We start from the raw sequence: 21598 nt of genomic DNA, 5'->3' as shown, positions 1-21598 counted from the left end.
TATTATTTGTTTGTTCCACTTTTAGGAATCAATAATTTAATCTGTAAGGAAATTATGGCACAAAATGTCCAATAACAAAACAGAAATATGTCCAATAAGCCCATTCTCATCTTCTGTTTGCACTTTTATACTTGTTTGCACTATTTCTTATATTTATATGTACATTTTTCTGTCTAGTATGTGTGTATCTCTATGTGTAATGCTGCTAACAACAATGTGAATTTCTCCACTGTGAGATAAATAAAGGCATATCTTATCTTAATTGATTTTTAAAAATGTATTTATTATTCTTAAGACAGGAAATCAGCTCTAGCAAAATTCAGAAAATGTCAGATTTTAATTTGTTCTTCCCAAACTGTGCATCCTGTGGTGTGCTGTAGTTTGCATGCAGTTGGCTGTAGTGTGTCTGCGAAGGCATCAGGGGACGGCGGCCATGTGACCGTGGCTGCAGGGATTGGTTTAGTGCAGATGTGACATCAGCGAGCCTCCCACTCCCTCCCTCTCCTCCTCCCCTCTCTCTCTCTCTCTCTCCCAGTCTCTCTCTGCCTCTCTCTGCCTCTCTATCTCTGTGGCGCTCTGAGGGGTTTTTTTTTCTCTCTCTTTCTCTCTCCTCTTCCTTTCCTCAGCATCCCCCCTCTCAGAGATGGCGTGTGTCGGTGCTGCTCGGGCGTCCGGGGCCTAACAGCGGAGGTACCCCCTTTCCCTGCCCCCCTCCAGATCTGCAGCCTGCTCCTCGGGTGTCTCTTCTCGCTGCTGCCTTTCAGCTCCGACACCAAACCACCACCACCTCCCTCCCGGTGCGGGTGTCTGGGAATTAGGCCCTCGGGGGGGGTGGAGGAAATCAACATCCTTCGCTTAAGGAGGGGGGGAGCCGTGCGGAATTAGCTATGCCCTGCCCAGGCAGCATCTTCTGACCGGCCGGATTTTCTCCATTTCTGTCCGCCTGCACACCAGAGGGCAACGTAGGATGAAAATCTGCAGTCATGATGCAAGGTAAGTCATCTGTGCACCGCTTCCCCTCGTCTTGGTCCTCCGTGTCCTCCTCCTGCCCTCTTGTGTCCTGCTGGGCCATTCAAGCCAGCGGATCCAGGGATGATGGGATGATGGGATGATGGGATGCTGTCATGCTGCGTGGACCTCTGGATCAGCTGCATGCATGACCAGTGTCACAATGAGTGTGTGTGTGTGTGTGTGCAGATTAATAGAAATGCAGCTGGGAAAGGTGTGTGAAGGCAGAGCTGACATTCACAGCAGTCCTCTTGTGTTTGTGTGTATCTCTACACGTGACTGCATCTTTGTGTGTTCAGATTCTGCCTTTAGGTCTGTAATCGTTTAGGGTCCGAGTAGCTGCACTCATTCATACCTGATACTATTATAAGAAGCCAGTAGGTCAACTGATCCCTAAACCACAGAGTGTTTGCTGCCCGTGCTGCGTAAACCGAAAGCGAGGAGATGCTGTACAGAAGTTAAGAGGTAATGCACATTACAAACTGTGATGGAGGAGCTACATCAGAGACGTAACCCTGCATGACAGTTGCTGGGCCTTTACCATCCATTTATGCCTACGTGGTAATGGAAGGTGGCTATTATTAGCAAAAGGCCTGCAGTCAGCCTGCCACGATATTGTACTCAAGCTTGAGGAACTCCACGTCCAACGCAGATGTCACAAACTCATCGCAGCTGCACATGCATGGCTGGTTCTACAGATGCTCAAACGCAGTCTGTTGACGTCTTTATAACAACATAATACGTTCACCTTCATTGCTAATCAAATTAAATGAGGTTTTTATCAGAAGTCACTCACACATAATAGAACTTTCCAGACCATAACATTAGATACTAGATGGATTTTTTCCCAGCAGCCTCTGGTCGCCGTTAAAGCCTGCGCTGGACAAAAACCAGCTAGCTGAAACATGAAACTTTCCTGAGGTAGGCTATCCATCGCTGGGAACGTTTAAAAAGGAGAATCACGGTCAAAAGCCAAGTGAGTGGGTGCAGAGGCTGGATATCCCAGAAAGGGCAGAGCTGTGATGTAAACCAGCGTAAGAGATCAGGAGGTGGTTGTATCGGCCGTTTGTTTGTTTGCCAGCTGCTATCACAATGTTAAAGTAAAGTAGCCATGCCTCTGGAGACTGTAGAATAGAAAATATATCCAGCAAAGGTCAAAAGATGGAGGTAACACAAGTTCTAAGTGTAGCACGCAGAGAAAGCGTCGGTCAGAACAAACCTCTCTGCCACTGACTTGTTGTTTAGCAGACCGGTGTGCAAAGAACCACAAGAGCAGAATTTATACACCTACACTCAACATAGAACATGCATCCATCCATCATCTATACACCTCTTAATCCTCACTAGGGTCATGGGGGGCTGGAGTCTATCCCAGCTGACTCAGGGTGAAGGCAGGTTCACCTGGACAGGCAACCAGTCTATCACAGGGCTACACTTAGAGACAGACAACCAAGCACACTCACATTCACACCTACGGACAATTTACAATCACCAATTAACCTCAGCATGTTTGTGGACTGTGGGAGGAAGCCGGAGAACCCGGAGAGAACCCACACTGCACGGGGAGAAGCACACGCAGAAAGATCCCGGGTGTCCTCACCGCGACGCGAGCCGGCGACCTTCTAGCTGTGAGGCAACGGTGCTAACCACCGCTCCACCTTGCAGCCCAACATAGAACATAGATTTAGGAATTTACAAAAACTGTGGAAGTGATTCAAAGCAGTGAGAGAAGGAACTCGTTTGAGAACTCGATACGCTGGTTTGTTTGGGTGTTTATTGCAAACTTCATCCTCATAGATTTGAGAGTCACTTGCTGAAAAAAGCGACTTAAATGAGCTGCGATGGTGGAGCATCGTTGTTGGCGTTAAAGTAAACAGTTTGTCTGTAGAAGTCTTAAGTCAATGCGGGGCAGCCGTGGGTCAGGTGGTAGAGGGGGGTTGCCAACTAACCGAAAGGTTGGCGGTTGCGAGGAAGTATCCTTGGGCAAGACGGTAAAGCTCTGCTGCATGAATGAGAAACACATTATAGCGTCTTTTATAGAATCTAGCGAAGGTTAAATGTGCAGAACATTTACCGTAGGTCCACTTGCATCAACTCTTCTGGAGCTCATCTGGTAGCCTTCATCTGCAGATGTGCAACTAAAAGCTCCAGAAAAAATGTTGCAAATAGACCTTGAATTCAATTTAGAAAGTTATACCGGCCCCTCTCCTCCTGTTAAAACTGTTCCGACCATGGACATTGACCTCTGGCAGTGTTCTGTGGTGTCTGGCAATGGGATATTGGTGTCTTGGGCCTCCGGAGTTTGGGCTTTATCCAATGCATCCATGTCAATGCCTCGGTCTCTTTGTCGTGTTCCTCGAGCCTCTCCTGAGTAGTTCATGCAGCGTAACAGGGATGCCTCCGATGCTGGGGAGTGATGTTGTCCTGCGTAGGTGTGTTTGGTCTGAACAAATGTTTAGACAGTTGATACCTGCAGAGCATGGGTCTGTAACAAGACGATCAATGTCACTCACTTCACCTGTCGGGGGTTTTGTTCTTGGAGCTAATCAGTGTAAGTGCAGGGCCATTTTGGAGCAGCTATAAATTACTTTTTTCAAAGTTGATTGGAGAGTTGTTGTTTGAAAAAAGACTTCTTTTTTTAAAGCCCGCTACACACTGTGAGATTGTGGGCCATCCCTGCTGAAAGATAGCAATTGTGAGAGAATCCTGGAGATGTCTTTGGTCTTGGCTCTACATTGATGGTCCTATGTTGTACTGTGAGACGGCCGTTGTCATCTGGGGTGATCACCTCACAGTGTGACTGCTGCGTCAACGAACTTACCAATACAGTATGAAATGACGTACTGAACAACACTAGCTGTCTTTGCAAAACTGGCATCTCAACTTGGCCCCTCTTTACCAGCCATGTCCACATTCTCCTCCTTCTCCTTTCTTTGGGGATTTCTCTCCAAACACATAAATGCCATGAGGGTGAGGGCTCCATTCACACTTCGCTAGTTTATTTTTTGTGGATGGACAGCGCACGCTTATGACATTTTATTCTTACGCATTCACGTCAACACATCGTAGGCCGCAATTCAGTTTGTGTTTTCATCGTGCAATCTCCACACGGCAAACTTCATGTTGTGCCCAAAGTTTATTAGATTCATGTCGTACAGCGTAGCTAGCTGTGAACTTACAAGATTGTGAAAATCGCACAGTTTGTAGCCAGCCTTAATCAGGTTTGGTGTTAAGCTGAATTTCGTACGACAGCAAAGTGATTGAAGACAAGTTACTGGTCTGTTTAACCAGGATTTCTTGCATTTGTCTAAAGACAGGATGCAGAATTATGGGACTACGACTGCCTCGATGTCAGATTTTCTTTATTATCGTGGCCAACAGAATCTACGCAATATGTATAGAAAATTTGCTTTAAAAAAAAGGCGAAGCTGTTTGCTCTTGTCTGTAATCATTAACATAACTGCAGTAGTAGCTGGCTAGTTGTTTTTTTGGCAGAGTTAAAGTGCAATACGGCCACCTGCGATGTTGGAGTGTCAACCAGATAGTAACTAGTTCTGGATTATTTATGTTATATTTCAAAGATCAAGGTTATCATCAATTCTGGTCTATCAGGACACCTGTAGATGGAACTGTAGTGAAGAATGATGGCGTGCACGTGGTGTTAACCTGGAAAATGGTGTGCAGTAATGTAAAGTATATGCTCTTTGTAGTTAGGGGTGAAAAGGTGAACCACATGTGTCTAAAAAGCCCTAACTCGGCTATATTTACAGCTAATATCATTAATTACTGCGATCGCTCTGTTTAAAGATTCTCTCCTCAGGCAAAACTTTGTAAATGGGTTACAAAAACAACAATCCTGCTCTCATGCACGATGTGATCTGCATCGCTACGCAGCCAGTCAACCTGAGCAGGCCGCTTGTGCTCGCTCACCGCGTGTCGCACAGTTCAGCAGGTTTGATACGCATCGACGTCGGCCGCATTCATACTTTATTTTTACTCCTTATCGCACGAGACACATGCGGGTTAGGATCGGAGAGAGGGCTCTCGGTGCAGGGCTGTCTGCGCTGATGAAGAGCCGTGGTGCAGGAATAATGTTTGCTGTTGAGCAGTACAGCGAGCGACTAATACATCACAGGCCCTGACGTGTCCTTCAGTCGGAGCTCAGAGAGCTTCCTCCCCACTAAATGTCCCGAACACCAGTCTTCACATTTATAGTCTTCATTAGTTTTATTAGGATTGTGATGTGAGTGTGATGATTCACCAAATCACTGACTCAATATTCAGTTGGATTTTTGTGCTCCTCTTATCGCCGTAATGTTTAGTAGTGGATTGTATGTTGAAAAGAAATCTCTCTCTTTAGGACATAAGATCCACTTTAAATCATACATCATTCAGATTATAGAAAGAGATGATGAAAAAACCAACAAACCACAAACTGCCTCGGCTGCCGCTGAGCAGCACAAAATGTTCATCCGCCCAACTGTCCGTCACACGTGTCCCTGTTGCTCTTGAGTAGATTTGAGAATCAAATGTGCTCACTTGTCATCGAAAACACAGTTATGCAAACCTGTCAGTTGTCTATTTTTGGCAAAATGCTTTCCACAACGTAGCTGGTATACACAAGCATGCTCACAAAAATAAAAAATAGGACAAAAGGTCTCCGCGGTGATTTATTATCCCGTACGTGAGTTTATCTGCTGGCATCACACAGGTACATGTGGAATAAAATCAAATAGCCTCCAGACCTCTGACCTCAGCGCAGCAAGAGGATTATTGATGTCAGTTCATTCATTAGACTTCATTAACTGTCAGTCCAAAGAGAAGTCTGGGTTTACTCAAAATCAGATGATGTGGCTTTTTAGATGGCAAAGTTCATGAAATAGGAACTGAGATATCTTAATATCTGTTGGAAGGATTGCTCTAAAATGTTGTACAGACATTATGTTCCCCGAAGAACGAGTCCTTCCAGCTTTGGTGCTCCTCTGACTTTTTGTTTGTGGAAATAAACAGGCAAAAGGGCTTCATATTAACACCATCGTGGTATGAACATGGGCAATAAACCCATCGTAGAAGACTGCCTGAAATGCGTTGAATGAAAGAAGTCATTTGAATTTCAGTCACATGAAGCCCCAGCTAGATGTCGGCTATGCTCAAATTAGGCTGTCGACTGTGAGGTCAGCAAACAAGATGGCGGAAGAAGGCGAGAAAACCACCAAGAGGTGTTTTTGTTGCGTTTAAAAGAAAATATTTCAATGGGAACCACAAGGAAATTTAACCTTGATATAGTTGTAATGTCTTATTTAAATTAATCTTCTGTTTAATTGGGTGTTGATGTGCAATTTGTTCAATGAAAGCATGTTTGAAATCATTTATTTCATTTTTTATTTAGTGTTTAGGGTCCATGTTAGCATAGTAGCCATTAAAGCAGAAATAAAATAGCACCACCTAATTCATTTCAATATGATTATTCATCGCAGGTCCTCTCTTTGGCACAATATCGAGCCTATTATCCAGTAAAATATAATTTAGCTCAGCTGTGTTTTGTGTTTGGTCCTAATTAGCACATCTTAGCATGCTAGCTTTCTAAACATATAAGGGTTGAACATGCTAGATGGCAATATGCTGGCATGCTAACATGCTAAATGTATATGGTGAACATGGCAATTGACATTGTTAGCACGTTAGCTTGCTGATGTTAGCAGTTAGCTTGAAGCATTGCTGTGCCTTTTAGCAGAGCCTCACAGAGCTACTAGCATGGCTGTAAATCTGAAATACTCCTACAGTGTATGCCGTGATTCAGCAAATGTTTTCATCTCTCAGACTCCACCTACATCTTCATATTCCATCTGACACTCATTGGCAAGCCTCAAATTCACCAGCAGAGACAATATCTGTGATTTTTGCTTAAAAATATGTCTATTTTCTGTCTGTTTAGTAGAAAAAAATTGACTAACGAAGGGTTTGTTGTTATGAATTGTCTTTTATTTGTGGATTGGTCTTACAAATTAGTGACACAGCAAACTCTGAATAAGCGCACAGATGCAGCAGCACAATGAAGCCGGCGTCATTGACTTGTACAGGGGAAGCTTTAGGTTTTTCACACGCTGAGATGTGTCTCTTTGTTTGGCTTCTCAGTCATCCTGATTTCCTCGCTGCACGTTGCCAACCGCCACTGCTGCGGGCGTCTTGGCATCGGGCTCGGCCGACGGGACGCTGTAGTAGATCTCCCTCCCCGCTCTCCCTCGGATCTCGCTAATGAAGTGGACACATTGATCAACCTTTGCTTGTGTTTCCTTTCCATTTTATGTAGTCAGGAAGGGGACACTTAGGGGGATTACATCAGCAGCACTGCTTCATTTTATGTGGAGGCTCTCTCCAGATGGCAGCGAGTTTGCTCCAATCGATACATTAATTTATATCAGCGTCGCGGGGTTGCTGTATTTCCTGTGCGAATCCACAAGGATGTGTTCATCCTCGGGTTACAATACACCAGCCTGTTACTCTTCACCGTGATTTGCTTCTAAGTGCATTTTAATGACAAGATAGTTAACTTTATATTGGGCTCTAAAACTTTAAATTAATTCTTCATGATGTTGTTCTCCCACTCCCTCTCTGTGTGTGTCAGGACTGAAAAACCGAACCAGGAGAGCCCTGGGCTTACGAAGAAAAGACAAGGACACGGAGACGACGTGAGTTTGCTCAGACTCGAGGAAGATGCAAAGAGAATGTTGAAGTCGATGTTGCGCGCTGTTGCACGTTGTTGCATGTTGGTTCTCTCTTTTGAGGAGCTGTTATGTGCGCCCACTACGCCGGTTGCATACTTATCTTTGGTTTGGCTAAAAAGTTGGTTAGAGCCACGACCGAGGGTTAGGGCCTGGGGGAGATCGCGCCTTTAGCATCTCGAAAGCTTTGGAATAAACCTCCTCTTTCCTTCAAATGTTCCTCCTTCACTGACACTGGAAACTCTCTGTCTGTTTTTACTACATTTTATTTGTCTTGTTTTTTAAGTATCTCATATTCATTGATTTGTCAGGTTTGTTTGATTTGATAAGTCTGTTAAATCTGATGGCAGGGAGAAAGATCCTAAGCAACAGTGTTTGGACGAACTAAGCAGGAGCAGATCCATGTGATTGTGTATATTTCACACTTTGATACACTTCGTCCTGTCACATACCAGCACATTTAAATTATCTCATTTTGGAACTAAGTGCATGTCTGAGTGTTAAAGACTGATGAAGCTCACTGCCTGTGATCACATCACTGCATGTTATTGAAATTTCCATATTTTGGTAATTGGGTACCGTCTTACCTTCGCAAACATTCCCGTCCTCTCATAGTTTTGCGGGAATTTGCAAACTGGGCACCCAGCTACAGCAAAACTGCTCCTGAGATTGAACCAACTCACTCCAACGTGCAACATGACCTGACGCATCTTCATATTCTGTTTAATGATACGACTTATTTGTCGGCTAGAAGTAATTAGTTTGAGAATGAAAACCAAAGTACTCTTGACCAAACTATTTGACACATAAGAAGTTACCTTATACATAAAACAAAGACATTTTAAAGAAAGTATGTCTCAGTTATCTTGAATATAACAATATTATATCAGCTCTTATCAAATATTGTTGCACTTGTATGAAATGATTTAAAACACTCCAGTTTTGAGACCACAGGCAGACTGAAAATCTGTGCTCACTGCATGCTTTCCTTCTCTTTGTTTCTCGAAACAGGAGCTCACCTGACAAAGAAGGAACCGGAAGTGGAAAGAAGGGAAATGTGCGTACATCTTAGACGGCGGTGAAAGTGTTTCTGCTCATGTTTCTGTTCTGTGGGTGGTGTGATGCTGTTCATCAGAGGAGAGCACAGCGTGGTGGCTTCATTAGACTGATAGTTGGTCAGTGTGTTGTGGAGGAGCTAATAATTCCTTTAAGGGATCGTGGTTTTTTTTTTCCTGTGTTCAGCTGGTTATCATGATCAGAATCGATGGCATGGCACTAACATTACTTGGGATGGGCCAACTAGTTGTTCATTATGTGTTCATACAAATGTAGAAGCTACACTTGCTTAAGTTCCTTGAAGACGTTCCACCTCTCATCCAAGAGGCTTCATCGGTTCTGACTGACTAGTTGGGAGTCACCGAGCCACGAACCCCATTGTGGTAGGGGGAATCCTACCGAGGAGCAACAAACCCCCGGTTGAAACCGAAACTCAAGTGTTAATGTCTCCTTAAGGATGTCTGGAACTCCCAACTCGTCAGTCAGACCTGATGAAGTCTCTTGGATGAAGGTGGAACGTCTTCAAGGAACTCAAGCGAGTCCAGCTCCTGCGATTAAACTACGAGAATAACCATGACCTGGATGACTGAGAATCTTCACAGACACGTAGAATCTACACTTTATAATAATGCCCTCTTTTTTATGATTTCATCTCCATTTTTGCTGCTAGAAAAAAGCCAACGGGGCTCCCAATGGTTTCTATGGGGAGATTGACTGGGACAGATATGTGAGTATCTACGTCGTGCTTTTCTTGAACTCCTTCGTTTTCATGTTTTTGAACAACTCTGCAGCTCTGGCACGAAACACTCCACCGTGCTGTTGCACTCGGTGTCATGTGACGCGAGGTTTAAAATTACCGAGTAAACTGTGCAAATAGAGTGATAGCTGCATATTCAGTGAGTCAGCAGGAGCCTCCGCCAGGAAGCTGAGCGTCTCGGGCAAGACATCTGTGAAATCTAATCTGCATTTCTATGCAGCGCTGAAGAGTTCAGCGGGGGCCTCTGTTACAGTGATGGGCTGGGAATGAGTGCCACCTCTCTCCTCTCTTCTCTGCAGGCCTCTCCTGACGTGGACGAGGAGGGCTTCAGCCTCCGGCCCGGCGATGAGGGCGATGATATCCTTTCAGCGAGGAGGTCTGGGGACTCTTCGCCTGCAGAACTATTGACCTGTTTGGCTGAGTGACTCATTGGTTGAGTGCTTCTCAGCATTAAATAGGCCAAATCAATAGTCCCCGCATGTGTGTGTGTCCTTGCGGTGCCAAAAAATACAAAAAACAGCAAAAAAAAGAAAGGAGCAGTGGGGCAGCCGGATAGAAGCACATTACATTTGGATTGGCTTTCTAGTTGCCACTAAGCCACAGTCTCATTAAGCACTGACACGCTGGTATTTTAGGTTGTCTCTCCCGCAGGTGTCAGCAGCTATAGGTCCGAATTGGAATCACAGAGAGCTCACGATGGAGGCTTCCCATGAGCAGGATGATTTAGCCGAGTGTGAGTTACAGCAGGTATGATACTTTCTAACTGGGACACGGCAGACTGAGACGTTAGCGGATGTCTCGGCTTTAAATCCCGCGCAGGGTGGAATTGGTCTTTTTGTAAAGCGCATCACACTCGCTCCACTTTGCCCTTGACAAGCGTTCACCAGCTTCCAAAGAAAAGCACTTTTTCTCCTCCAGCGACTCGGAGGACGACGAGGACAGCAAGAAAAAGTTCAAAATCAAGATCAAGCCGCTGGTGTCGGACAGCGCCAAGTGTGCCCCTCCATCTATGGACGAGCTGAAGGCCTCGGTGGGAGGCCTGGCGCTCTCCCCGTCTCTGGTGAGCGCTCTGAAGGGCACCGAGCACGGCTGCTGATTTGTACCGGCTCTGTCGCAAATCTGTTTAACTTCTCTTTCTGCGTTTGTCTTTTTCCTCTCGCACTCGTTTGTAGAAGAGAAGTCCGGTAAGCTTGTCACACGTCGTCACATCACCACCGAGACACACTGCATGGCATGCGCCCACTTGGTGGAAGTGCTTGATAGAAATGTGCCCTCTTGTGATAAATTAGTTTCCCTTCTTTCTTCTGCATGCAACTTTCTGTCTCACCCTCTATGTTTGTGCCTTTTTAGACCTGGAGAAACATTTTGTTGTGAAGTCGTTTTAGCAAGAGCTTTACTTAACCCCGCCTGGCAAAGCGTCTGCATTACATAATGCAAAGTAAACATAACACACATCCAAACTTATTGATCTGCACTCAGCGGTGCTTGCAAGTGATCCGCTACAGGATCGCAGGTGATGCTGTCAACGTAACCTCCAGGGCGTCGCGGCCTCGTCTTTTGCATTATTATTGTGGCTTTGCGGTTGAAGTAAAGAGATGCGGTGTGTGTGCAGTTTTAGTTGGTATCCATTTGACTGATTTGTCACTCACTCTCTGACCCAGGTCTGTTCTCTCTTCCTTTTTGCTGGTCTCAGAGACGCAGTCCGGTGAGTTTCACACTCCATCTGCTGGCTGTTTCCGAGCCGTCGGCCTCAAAACACGGCTCCGTGATCGCTGCTGCCTGACCTGTTTTAAAATGTGCAGTTGTAGGAAGTAAAAAGGGGACACACAGTAACATAACTCAGAGGTTTATGTGTTTCTAAAGCAAATCAGTGTGTTTAGAGAAATATATTAGCTTGATATGAATGAAGGGGATTATCAGGAAGAGCAAAACATCTACAATGTCTGTGATGTGCCAGTTAATGTTGCTGGTTTTTTGATTGTTTTGAGAAAAAAAAATCTTGAGTCCAAGGATTTAAGATGTCTGTTTGAGGTGTATACTTTCACAATATATCCCAATATCAGTGTATGTCCTTAATTTGTCTTCTGTTTGGATTCTGTCTTATTTTTTTTTGCAGGGGCAGATAAAAAGGAACTTGTCCTGTAAGTATATCTGTTTGGAAATAGCTTTTTGAAATCTTTCAGCAGTGTTTTGGCGATGGATGCACAATGATATCAGGTTTAGTACTGGCCAAGAAAGGCTTTAAAATGGAATATCTGCATTGCCTCTACATTGTCAGGTTAAACGTTCCTAGTTTTGTTTGAAAATGTCATAAAAAATATATGTTTAATAGAAGTAGTTTTCTTGCTTTGCTTAGTGAGTGTTTTTGAAAAGCACTGTGTTTTCTATCTGTAGGCTATTATGGTAGCAGCAGGCACAATAATATGTTAATTCTTCTGCACGAGAGATTTGATGTTTTCTGCAAATAGATGGAAAAAAAAAAAACTTGAATATATTTGCAATTGGCTAAAATCAGATGGAAAACGTCTCCATACAAAAACCCAGTATCGTGCATCCCTCCTTTTAACCTGAATGCTTAAACATTTATGCAGACAATGCTAATATGCTAACGCTTAGCACGTTCACCATGTTGGTTTAGGGTCTAACAAATCAAAGGGCACCAGAGCAGCAGCTGAGTTTTTGCTTTTTTTGTTGCAGGTGAGGAGATCGCAAGACCCCGGCGCTCCACCCCGACACCCAGTCCTGCCCCCGAGACGCCAAGGTCTGTCGTCCTGACAAACTACACTAAATACCCCCTTTTTTCTTTGACTGAGACTGTATGTTAATGTTCTGCTGCACATATAACAGCTTGACTGTCTCTTTTTGCAGTGACAGGCTGTCGCAGAACGTCCCTGCCTTCTTCGGGCTGCCTTCAGAGAGCAAATACGCCAGATATGATGGTATATAACAGCATGTAGCTCCACATGAATGAATGTACTTATTTTACAAAGGTGATATTGATTGTTATTTTTTCAAATTCAATGTCAGTGGTTCCTGCTGATATGTGGGCAGACTCCAGACCGCGGTCAGAATCACAGCTGAGCAGAAGTTTCCCAACAGGAGGTGAGCTGAACTTCACTTTGTCTTTGCTGCACTAGTAATTGGATGCAATTATTAATATTTAAAAGTAATCACACGAGTCGTCCATGTTTGCTGTGGTGCTGAACTGTCGCCCTTGTTGCAGCTCCTCCTCCGCTGCCTCCGAAAAACATTCCATCAAGAAGTCATTATGGCTATCCTTCAGACGCTGCTGGTAGGTTTATATTTTACACTCTTGTTGTATATCGGGGCTACGAGGTGGATCGGTGGTTAGCACCGTCGCAGCTCAAAGGTCACCAGTTCGTGTCCCGGTGAGGACACCCGGGATCTTTCTGCGTGGAGTCTCCATGCTCTCCCAATGCAGCGTGGGTTCTCTCCAGGTTCTCCGGCTTCCTCCCACAGTCCAGAAACATGCTGAGGTTAATTGGTGATTGTAAATTGTCCGTAGGTGTGAATGTGAGTGTGCTTGGTTGTCTGTCTCTAAGTGTAGCCCTGTGATAGACTGGTTACCTGTCCAGGTGAACCTGCCTTCACCCTGAGTCAGCTGGGATAGACTCCAGCCCCCCACGACCCTAGTGAGGATTAAGGTGTAGAGATGATGGATGGATGGATGGATGGATTGTATATCAGCCACGCAGTTAGATCTGATTTTAATGCCTCTTTCTTTCTTTGCAGCTGATCTACCCAATGGAAGGGCGACTCGCAGTTCTGCCCCCATCTACCTGAACGTCCTCTCCCCCGCCTCCTACCGAGGCTCCCCGGCCCCCGACCTGGACGACGTGTTCGGCCCCGTGGACAGCCCCCGGACCAGCGAGGACACCGTGTCCCCCAGATGGGTCACCTTCACCGACGACCGGCCCCCGCCCCCCGACGAACCCGCTCCCCCTCCGCCGCCGGACTCCCCTCCTCCAGACACCCCCTCGTCCACCCCCTCCACCCCCTGCCTCTCCCCTGGACCGCCGCCCAACGAACCTCCACCTTCACCCCCTCCGTTCTCCCCCGGCTCCCCTCCTCCCTTCACGCCGCCAGACTCGCCCCCCTCCATCGTGCTCGGACCCCCTCCTCCGGACGAACCTGCCCCTCCCTTACCCCCCGACTTCTCCCCTTCCAGCTCACCTCCTCTGTGCCTCGACGAGGAGGCGATCGACGAGGAGGTGCTGCAGTTCGCGGAGTACTGCTCCTCCCCCGCCCCCATCAGCCCCGTGCCTCCTCTGCCAGCGGAGCGGCGGTCCCCTCGGGCAGGAGTCATCTCCCCTCTGGTCCTGGGGGGGAAGAGGACTCCGGAGGGTTCGTACCTGAGAGATGACATACCGGACTTCGTGGGCTCTCCCAGGGAGCTGACGCCGAGCTTCCGGGGAACGCCGCCTCCTCTTCCTCCCACCACCTACAGGTCTATCATGTCTTCCCCGGGGCCCTACTCAGGCAGCAGTGAGTACTCGGCTCTGTTTGGGTGAGAATAATAGTGCTACTGTAGAAATCACACAGGAAAAGAAAGATGCTTTAACACACCTTCAGCAACGATTTGACAGTTTTCTGCCAAAGTTTGGACAGAAACACAAACTAAACAGTCTGCAGAGCTCGCTGAAGACTGAAATCAGTATCTCTCTGCTCTGTATGTAAGTGATGTTTGGGTTTCTGTGCGGACAGTTTGGTGAGTATGACGTAGAAAACTAACAATCCCCCACTGGAAGAACAAGGAATTGTTGGACAGTTGTGGGTAAATGGGGCTTTCGCTGACCTCTAGTGTTGTGATTGTAAAATAACAACAACAGTATTTCCTTCATGTCGTAGGAGACAGAAGCAGGAGACCCATCACCTTCAGAAACTTAGAGAGACATAGCTGTAGTATAATGCTGCAAAATGTGGACACACGACTTTACAGATGTTTATATTTTAGCAAATATGAAAGAGAATTGTTCTTATTGCACAATTTGACAGTGTACAAGCCTTTCAGTGGTGATCAACGACGACGGGCGTCACACATCAGACCTTTATTTAAAGCACAGGATCCTTTATATCAAGTGGTACAATCTTGCCACAGATTTCTGCGTGAATCAGAACCTACAACACCTTTCTTTCATCCCAGAACCAGATAGAGCTCTTTCCAAACATTACTGAGCTGATGTGAACAGGCCCAAAGCCCAAAGCGAGGAGGCCGCTAATGTGGCAGCTAAATAAAAATGTGTCTCGCTGTGATCTGAAGGCAGCGCTAACCACAGACCCTGGTATGTGCCGCAGGCCCCTCGTCTCCAGCTCGTCCTGCCACGCCTCAGTCCCGAGGCAGCCCGGTCCCTCCGCCTCCTCCTCCCCGTCCGTCCTCGCGACCAAAGCTGCCCCCGGGGAAACCAATCACAGACCTGGTACATGTTAAGCCTCGTTTCTTTCCTTTGACTCTCTCGTTTGTTCTTCTTCTCTTTTGATGTTTAAATAAAGAAAAGCTGATTATTAATTCTGTGTGAAGAATGCGTCAGTCTTCGCTCTGTTTCATGTGTCTACCACTTTGACACTTACTTTGATTACGTGTCTTTTCAAGTTACGTCTTCTTGTCTCCAGACTCGGCCGTTCAGTCCACCGGTTTCGGGCAGCCCCCCGCCTTTCGCCCCTCTGGCCCGGGCTGAGAGCTCTTCCTCCATCTCCTCCATTACCTCGCAGAGTGCAGCGTCCACTCCGACCTTAGGGAGGGACCTCAACATGTCCACCACAGGTATTCACCAGCTGCGCTCTTCCTCGTTGTCATCTCAGTCTGAGTCCTCGTGTTGTCTGTCGCTCATCGCCGTGTCCTCACCTCACGGTCTTGTCCCTCTCCATGATTCTCTCCTCCTCATGTCTCGCTCAGAGGCCTCTCAGCCTCTGGTATGGTTTGACCACGGCAGGTTTTATTTAGCTTTCGAAGGTGAGTCGAGCCTCAGCGCTACCGTAGTTCCACCAGTGCATGGACTTAAAGCACCTGTCCTGTTTTTAATCACCTGCTGTGTTCATCAAAGTATTGCAGCCCATCCCCATCCCATGTCCTGCTCACTCACCTAGAATCCACATTTATTACCGAGGGTTCAGTTCTGCTTTAATCTGTTTGCTTTTCTTATTTTGTTTCATGTGCTACCATCTAGGTGTGATCCATGACTCAACTTTTAAGCAGCTAGAGTATAAATGATGAGAACAGACATTAAAAACATTTGCATGCAGATGTTTTAAAGACCTTTTGTGCTTATGTGTGTCTCAGGATGCTCCAGAGGACCCAGTCCGCTCACCATGGGGCCGCAGGACACTCTGCCGGTGGCAGCCGCCTTCACAGAAACCATCAATGCCTACTTCAAAGGCGCTGACCCCAGCAAGTAGGTCTACGTTACACTGACGTCCTCTCAGTATGGATTCACGCTGGCACTAAAAACTAATGGGACAAAAGCTGTTTTTTTATTTATTTTTAATTGACTGTTTAGGCGCTTCAAACACTGCATTGCTGACATATACAGACAGAGGAAACTTTAAAGTGAACTGGGGAGAAGTCTTTTTGTCGAAAGTCTTTTAAAACTAATTAGTTGAATATTTCGACTAAAATCAATAAACAGAAAAAGAAAAATGTTGAAACTTCAGAAAAGTCAAATTTATGGCAGAACTGTTATTTTGACTTGCATTATATTTCACAGATGTACCGAATAAAATAGGTATAATATAGTATCACACAGAGATTTATTTAAAAAATTCAATAAAATTTATATATATATATATATAATTATATATATAAAATTTAAAAAATATATAAAATAATAATTATATATATAAACCTACCTATGAAATAAAACTAAATGGATGATAACACCCAGTGAAAAATAGGAACATTTAATTTTTAAAAAAATGCTATTTTCAAATAATTCTTAAATGAAGGAGTAATATATTTGAATCTGGTATATATCTGCAATTCATTATCATTTATAATTTAAAAAAAAAAAAAAAATCACTCATCTTGGGAAAATATAGAAAAATAAATTTAATTAAATATTACAATATTAAATAAATTAGAATACTTTTTTTTTTTTTTAAAAAACGTTTTTTCAGCTCTCAAACTATATTTAGGAGGATCTGTGGCAGTGATTTTTTTATGCAGGCACAAATAACTTGTAGATATGATAGAACTAATGCTACTCAGAATCTAAATTCAGTTTACAAATAATGTAACATTGCTTAGGATATTAATTTTAAAAAAGAAGATTCTTTGTTTGGATAAAAGTTATTTATTGGTAATTATATAAATATTGCAGAATTATTATTTTTTTGGCTGCAACTATTGTCCTCAGGATTTCATGGATATTTAGTTCATATTCCAACTCAGTCTAATAACAAACACGCGACTTGTGAAACTTGGAAGGAATCACAAAAATGATTAAATTTATCTTACACTGCCCAAAAAACCCCGAACCAGCATTTGGCAGAGCTTTAGGATTTTTCAGTGGCCCATGTACTTAATACAAGTTTTTATCTTCTTAAGAAAATCAGTGACATGAGCGGTGAGGGTTTGGTGAGTTGGAATGAAATGGACCGTAGAGTTCTGATACCAGAGGGAACGTGGGAGTGTCTGTTTTAGTTTGGTCTGAGCTCCATCTCTCTGTCCCAGATGTGTTGTGAAGATCACAGGGGAGATGGTGCTGTCCTTCCCTGCTGGTATAACCCGGCACTTTGCCAGCCACCCAACTCAACCCATCCTCACCTTCAGCATCAGCAACTTCAGCCGACTGGAGCAGGTCCTCCCCAATCCACAGCTGCTGTGCTGGTGAGAGTAGCATTACAGGCAAATGTATACGATACAACAGACGCTATTTGTTTTTGTAATACGTACGTAAATACCTAGTTGCGATGCTCACATAATTCATCGTGTTACTGCCTGAATCGAATATGTTGCTCTCATCCCTCAGTGACTCCGTAACAGAGAGCGTAGACAGCAAGGAGTTCTGGGTAAATATGCCAAACTTGATGAGCCATCTGAAGAAAGTGGCTGAACAGAAGCCTCAGGCGACGTACTACAACGTGGATATGATCAAATATCAGGTACCAGACTCACTATGGTGGCCTATTTGCTCAAAGGGAAAGCTCAGTGATACAGTCAGGTTGGGGAGTTTTAACGTTTTCTCCACAATGTTGGGGTCAGAAACTCAGAAATGCCTTTAAACCGACCTTTGTTTTTTGTGTATATTTTATCCATGAGGTTTTCCCTGATATTAATTTTAAACATTGAGCCATGGCCAACTTAATTTGTTTTTTTGGATAGGAATTGTGAACCTTTTCGGCAAAAGAAACCCAACTCTTTTATGTCAAAGTGAAAACTACGGTGGCCGACGGGGCCAAATGCATATACACAAATGAGCTGCATGTACATGAATGTGTTGCATAAACAGAAACGCGCTGCAAAAAGAAAACGCTGCATATCCAGTCACCCAACAGAAGTGCCACAGGCCTCTAAGGTCTTTAGTTTTTCAGCCACTGTGATTCTATGGTGCTAAAGTGGAGTTTTACCACCATCTCCCTGTGTTCTCTTTTTTATTTATGTTTATCCATGGAGATGAGAGAATACAAACCTTCTCATCCAGCTTTTCTCTCACTTGTCTCGCTCACTATTGTCTTCCTCCAAGGTGAAGAACTCACTACTGCCCCCAGAGGCCTGTGGCACTTCCGTTGTGTGACTGGATATGCAGCGTTTTCTTTTTTCAGTGCGTTTCTGTTCATGCAACACATTCATTTGCCCCCGTCGGCCACCGTAGAAAAAAGATGTTGATAAAGTGACATCAGTTAAGAAAAATATCAAACATCCGTCACTGGTGAAGCTCTACTCCTGGTGATACCACGAAGGATAAAGAAAACGCCATGCAGCTCCATCAAAAGGTTGTTGACAAGCATAATTTAGGGGATAGATGCAAGAAAAAGTCACTGAATATTCCTCAGAGTACAGTTACGTACATTATTAAGAAATAGAAGGAATATGGCACATGGTCATCTTCAAAGAAAGAGACATGCGATGGAGGCCACCAGGACACTTACAACTCCTCTGAAGGAGTTAAAAGCTTCAGTGGCTGAGATGGGAGAGTGCAAACAGCAACTGTTGCCCGTCCTTCCCCGGTCAAAGCTTTATAGGAGAGCCTCAAAGGGAAAAGAAGATAATCCTGTTAATCTGTCTTTTGTATCCGTCTGCATTGTGTCCAACTGTCCTCCTGGTCTGTTCCCTTCAGGTGTCAACGGAGGGGATCCAGTCCACCCCTCTGAACCTGGCAGTGAGCTGGCGAGGCGATGCCACCAACACGGACCTTAGAATAGACTACAAATACAACACCGAGGCCATGGCCGCCCCCGTGCCGCTTCACAACATCCACTTCCTGGTTCCTGTGGACGGAGGCATAGCCAAGCTGCAGGCCATGATCCCACCTGCCACCTGGTGAGGCTTCCTGACATGTTGGCCTGGTTCTGCAAGCTCATGCAGAGAAGCTAAGGTCAAGCTAGAGGCTGTTTAGAAGCTATGAACTGACTTTGTGCATTATTACCACCTGTCTGCTTGTAGGTGCTGCTTATGTTGTACTGTAGTGTGATGTGTGTAGCTGCTAGCTAAAGGCCCAGTGCATGGGAACGAACATTGACATGACATCTAAACAAAATAGCTTTCATGACAAAAAAACTTGTGAAAATAGGATTTTCAAGTTTTAAACATGGGTTTGGGACTTATTTATTTCCTGCAGCTGATTGCGTATCAACACTACCATGTCTTCGGTAACCTGTACATATTTTGTCATAAAGGAATCCAGAGCAACAGACGATACAGTGGAAACTATCGAGCCTGTCTCACAGGTCTGAAAATGGAGGCAAGTGTTCATTTTTGTTTTGTTTTTAATCTTCATTTGTCATTGTTACTCGCTTGGGATTTTAAAAACTCACTTACAAAACGAGGTGTGTCAGAAAAGTTCCAGGACTGACGTCACAAAAGACAGATTTCAAGTTTTCCACTTCGCAGTAATCCCCCAGGAGTCTAACACACTTTCCCAGCCTTCTCTTCACGCCGCCATGCACTCCTGGAAGGTATCTTCCAGGATCCTCTGCAGCTCCGTCGTCACAGCCATCTTGATGTCGTCCACGTCTTCTAAACGGGTCCCCTTGATGACCCCCCTGAGCTTGGGGAAGAGGAAACAACCCCACGGAGCCAGGTGGGGTGAGCAGGGTGGTTGCTCCAGCACGGAGATGTTCTTCTCAGCCAGTAACTGTGGGATGCTCAGGGTGTTGTGAGCAGGCGTGTTGTCATGGTGAAGCAGCCACCACTGGTCCTGCCGCAGCTAACGGATCTCTGTGTAGACGTGCTGGTTGATCGTCTAGTTTGGGTTCGAAACATATCTTCTGTGACGCCAGTCCTGGAACTTTTCTGACACACCTCGTTAACAACTTTTTGCTTTGAGGCCGGAGTTTTGAACTGTCTGTGCTCTGCAGGAGTCGGGGCTCTACTGGGCCGGTTCCAGATGATAGAAGGTCCCTGTAAACCCTCCCAGCTGGCGGTCCAGTTCACCAGCGAGGGAAGCACTCTGTCAGGCTGCGACATCCAGCTGGTTGGGACTGGATATCGGCTATCGTTGGTCAAGAAGAGATTTGCTGCAGGTCAGTTAACATATCACAATACGTCGCTGACAAACACATTTTAGGCCCAACGTTCTCTGATGTGTTTCCTTTTGTTCCACAGGGAAATATCTGGCAGATAATTAGCGGGCCAGTTTGTGAACAGAACCAAGGAATTCAATGGCTTTTGACTGTGAAGACTATGGATCCATCCCATGTTAGGTGCATTTCAAAGTTTATCTTTAGCAACCATGACAGCTAATGGTTGAGATTGAACAGAGAACAACCACACAGACGAGATGATGTTCGACTTTTTACCACCACATTCAGTAGACTGACTGTTGCTGAGTTTATGCAAGTAAATGCAAATCATTAGTTTTGTGCACTTGGAACTCTTACAAGCTTACATGGCGTAAAACATAGAGAGAGCCCGGTTCTTTGTTCTTGTTCAAAATAACTGTGGATTTCATACAGTGATCCAGCCTTATTCATTTTAGTTTCTTTCGTTTAGGTGGTTGTCACATCCAATGCACTGTAAAAGATCATGTGAACAGAGGGTTTGGTAGTAAAACAATCCTGAACGAGGCGGAGAAGAACAGAAACTGGAGGAAAAAGTGTAGTATAGGTTTGCTTTGAAGTCGTAGTCCTATAAATTATAGGCAGCGTGGTAAGATCTGATTAACACTGCCACCTCCAATCAGATTTCCACCATATGTTGTTGTCGAAGCAGAATTTAGATCCTGTTTACGCTCGGTTTTAAAATCTGCTCTGTGCAATCGGATCACGAGTGGCCAGCGCTGAATAAAGTACAAACAACTCTCAAGATGTGATCCGACAACTTAAACCAATAACGGTGGCAGTCTGAAGCACGTTTGACCACATATCTGTTGTGGTGTAAACGCCAACCTGAGGATGGACAGTCGTGACTCGATAACCCGACACTAAATGTAAAACCTTCTTTTATGTCAGATAGCAAGGCTGTTGGATTGTCAAGACGGAGGTCCAGATACAAGGAGGGCTTGATGCTGGAAGGCTCATTAGTTGTTAATATTTATTGTTCATAGTTGTTATAATAACTAGTAGGGCTGGTCCCAATAGCACTTTCTGCTCTCTGGATATTCAGGCCCAATTAATGATGAATATCAGAATATTCAGCGAGGTCGAGGGACACTTCCACCCCGGGGCAGCGCTCTGACGGGGTGGAAGTGTCCAGAACACACAGGCAGTACTTGGCTGCTTATGCTAGTTTAGTTAGCGCTCACACTTCTGTTTCCAACATCGGTTACCATCTATGTTTACTTAAACACTGAGCACGCTCGCTGCGTGTGACGTCGTCGTGTCCTCTTCTGCGCATGCGGGACACTTTTGGGTCGTATGAAGTTCACACAGCAGATCACAT

At 45.0% G+C, this 21598-nt stretch overlaps 1 protein-coding gene across 1 annotated transcript; it reads left to right on the top strand.

Moving 5' to 3' along the window:
• The first annotated feature begins 983 nt into the window (after nucleotides 1-983).
• Nucleotides 984-20346, top strand: sgip1b (SH3GL interacting endocytic adaptor 1b). Its single transcript, XM_008297155.1, has 23 exons — nucleotides 984-993; nucleotides 7634-7697; nucleotides 8742-8787; nucleotides 9457-9513; nucleotides 9843-9900; nucleotides 10428-10603; nucleotides 10716-10727; nucleotides 11237-11248; nucleotides 11660-11684; nucleotides 12241-12304; nucleotides 12412-12482; nucleotides 12571-12645; nucleotides 12767-12835; nucleotides 13297-14049; nucleotides 14860-14981; nucleotides 15175-15325; nucleotides 15842-15953; nucleotides 17231-17386; nucleotides 17529-17661; nucleotides 18837-19039; nucleotides 19396-19460; nucleotides 20077-20241; nucleotides 20324-20346. The coding sequence occupies exons 1-23, from the start codon at nucleotides 984-986 to the stop codon at nucleotides 20344-20346; spliced, it is 2622 nt and encodes an 873-aa protein (XP_008295377.1).
• Nucleotides 20347-21598: the final 1252 nt, after the last annotated feature.

This window comes from Stegastes partitus, unplaced genomic scaffold, assembly GCF_000690725.1.
Source record: "Stegastes partitus isolate 25-593 unplaced genomic scaffold, Stegastes_partitus-1.0.2 Scaffold0, whole genome shotgun sequence".
NCBI lineage: Eukaryota > Metazoa > Chordata > Actinopteri > Pomacentridae > Stegastes > Stegastes partitus.
This window is presented reverse-complemented; position numbering and strand designations above follow the sequence as displayed.

Bases quoted from the DNA above. Each gene is read 5' to 3' on its own strand.
- sgip1b (XM_008297155.1), top strand. The intron at 12,305-12,411 runs GTCTGTCGTCCT...CTCTTTTTGCAG, and splicing joins CCTGCCCCCGAGACGCCAAG to TGACAGGCTGTCGCAGAACG. The intron at 12,646-12,766 runs GTGAGCTGAACT...CCCTTGTTGCAG, and splicing joins CAGAAGTTTCCCAACAGGAG to CTCCTCCTCCGCTGCCTCCG.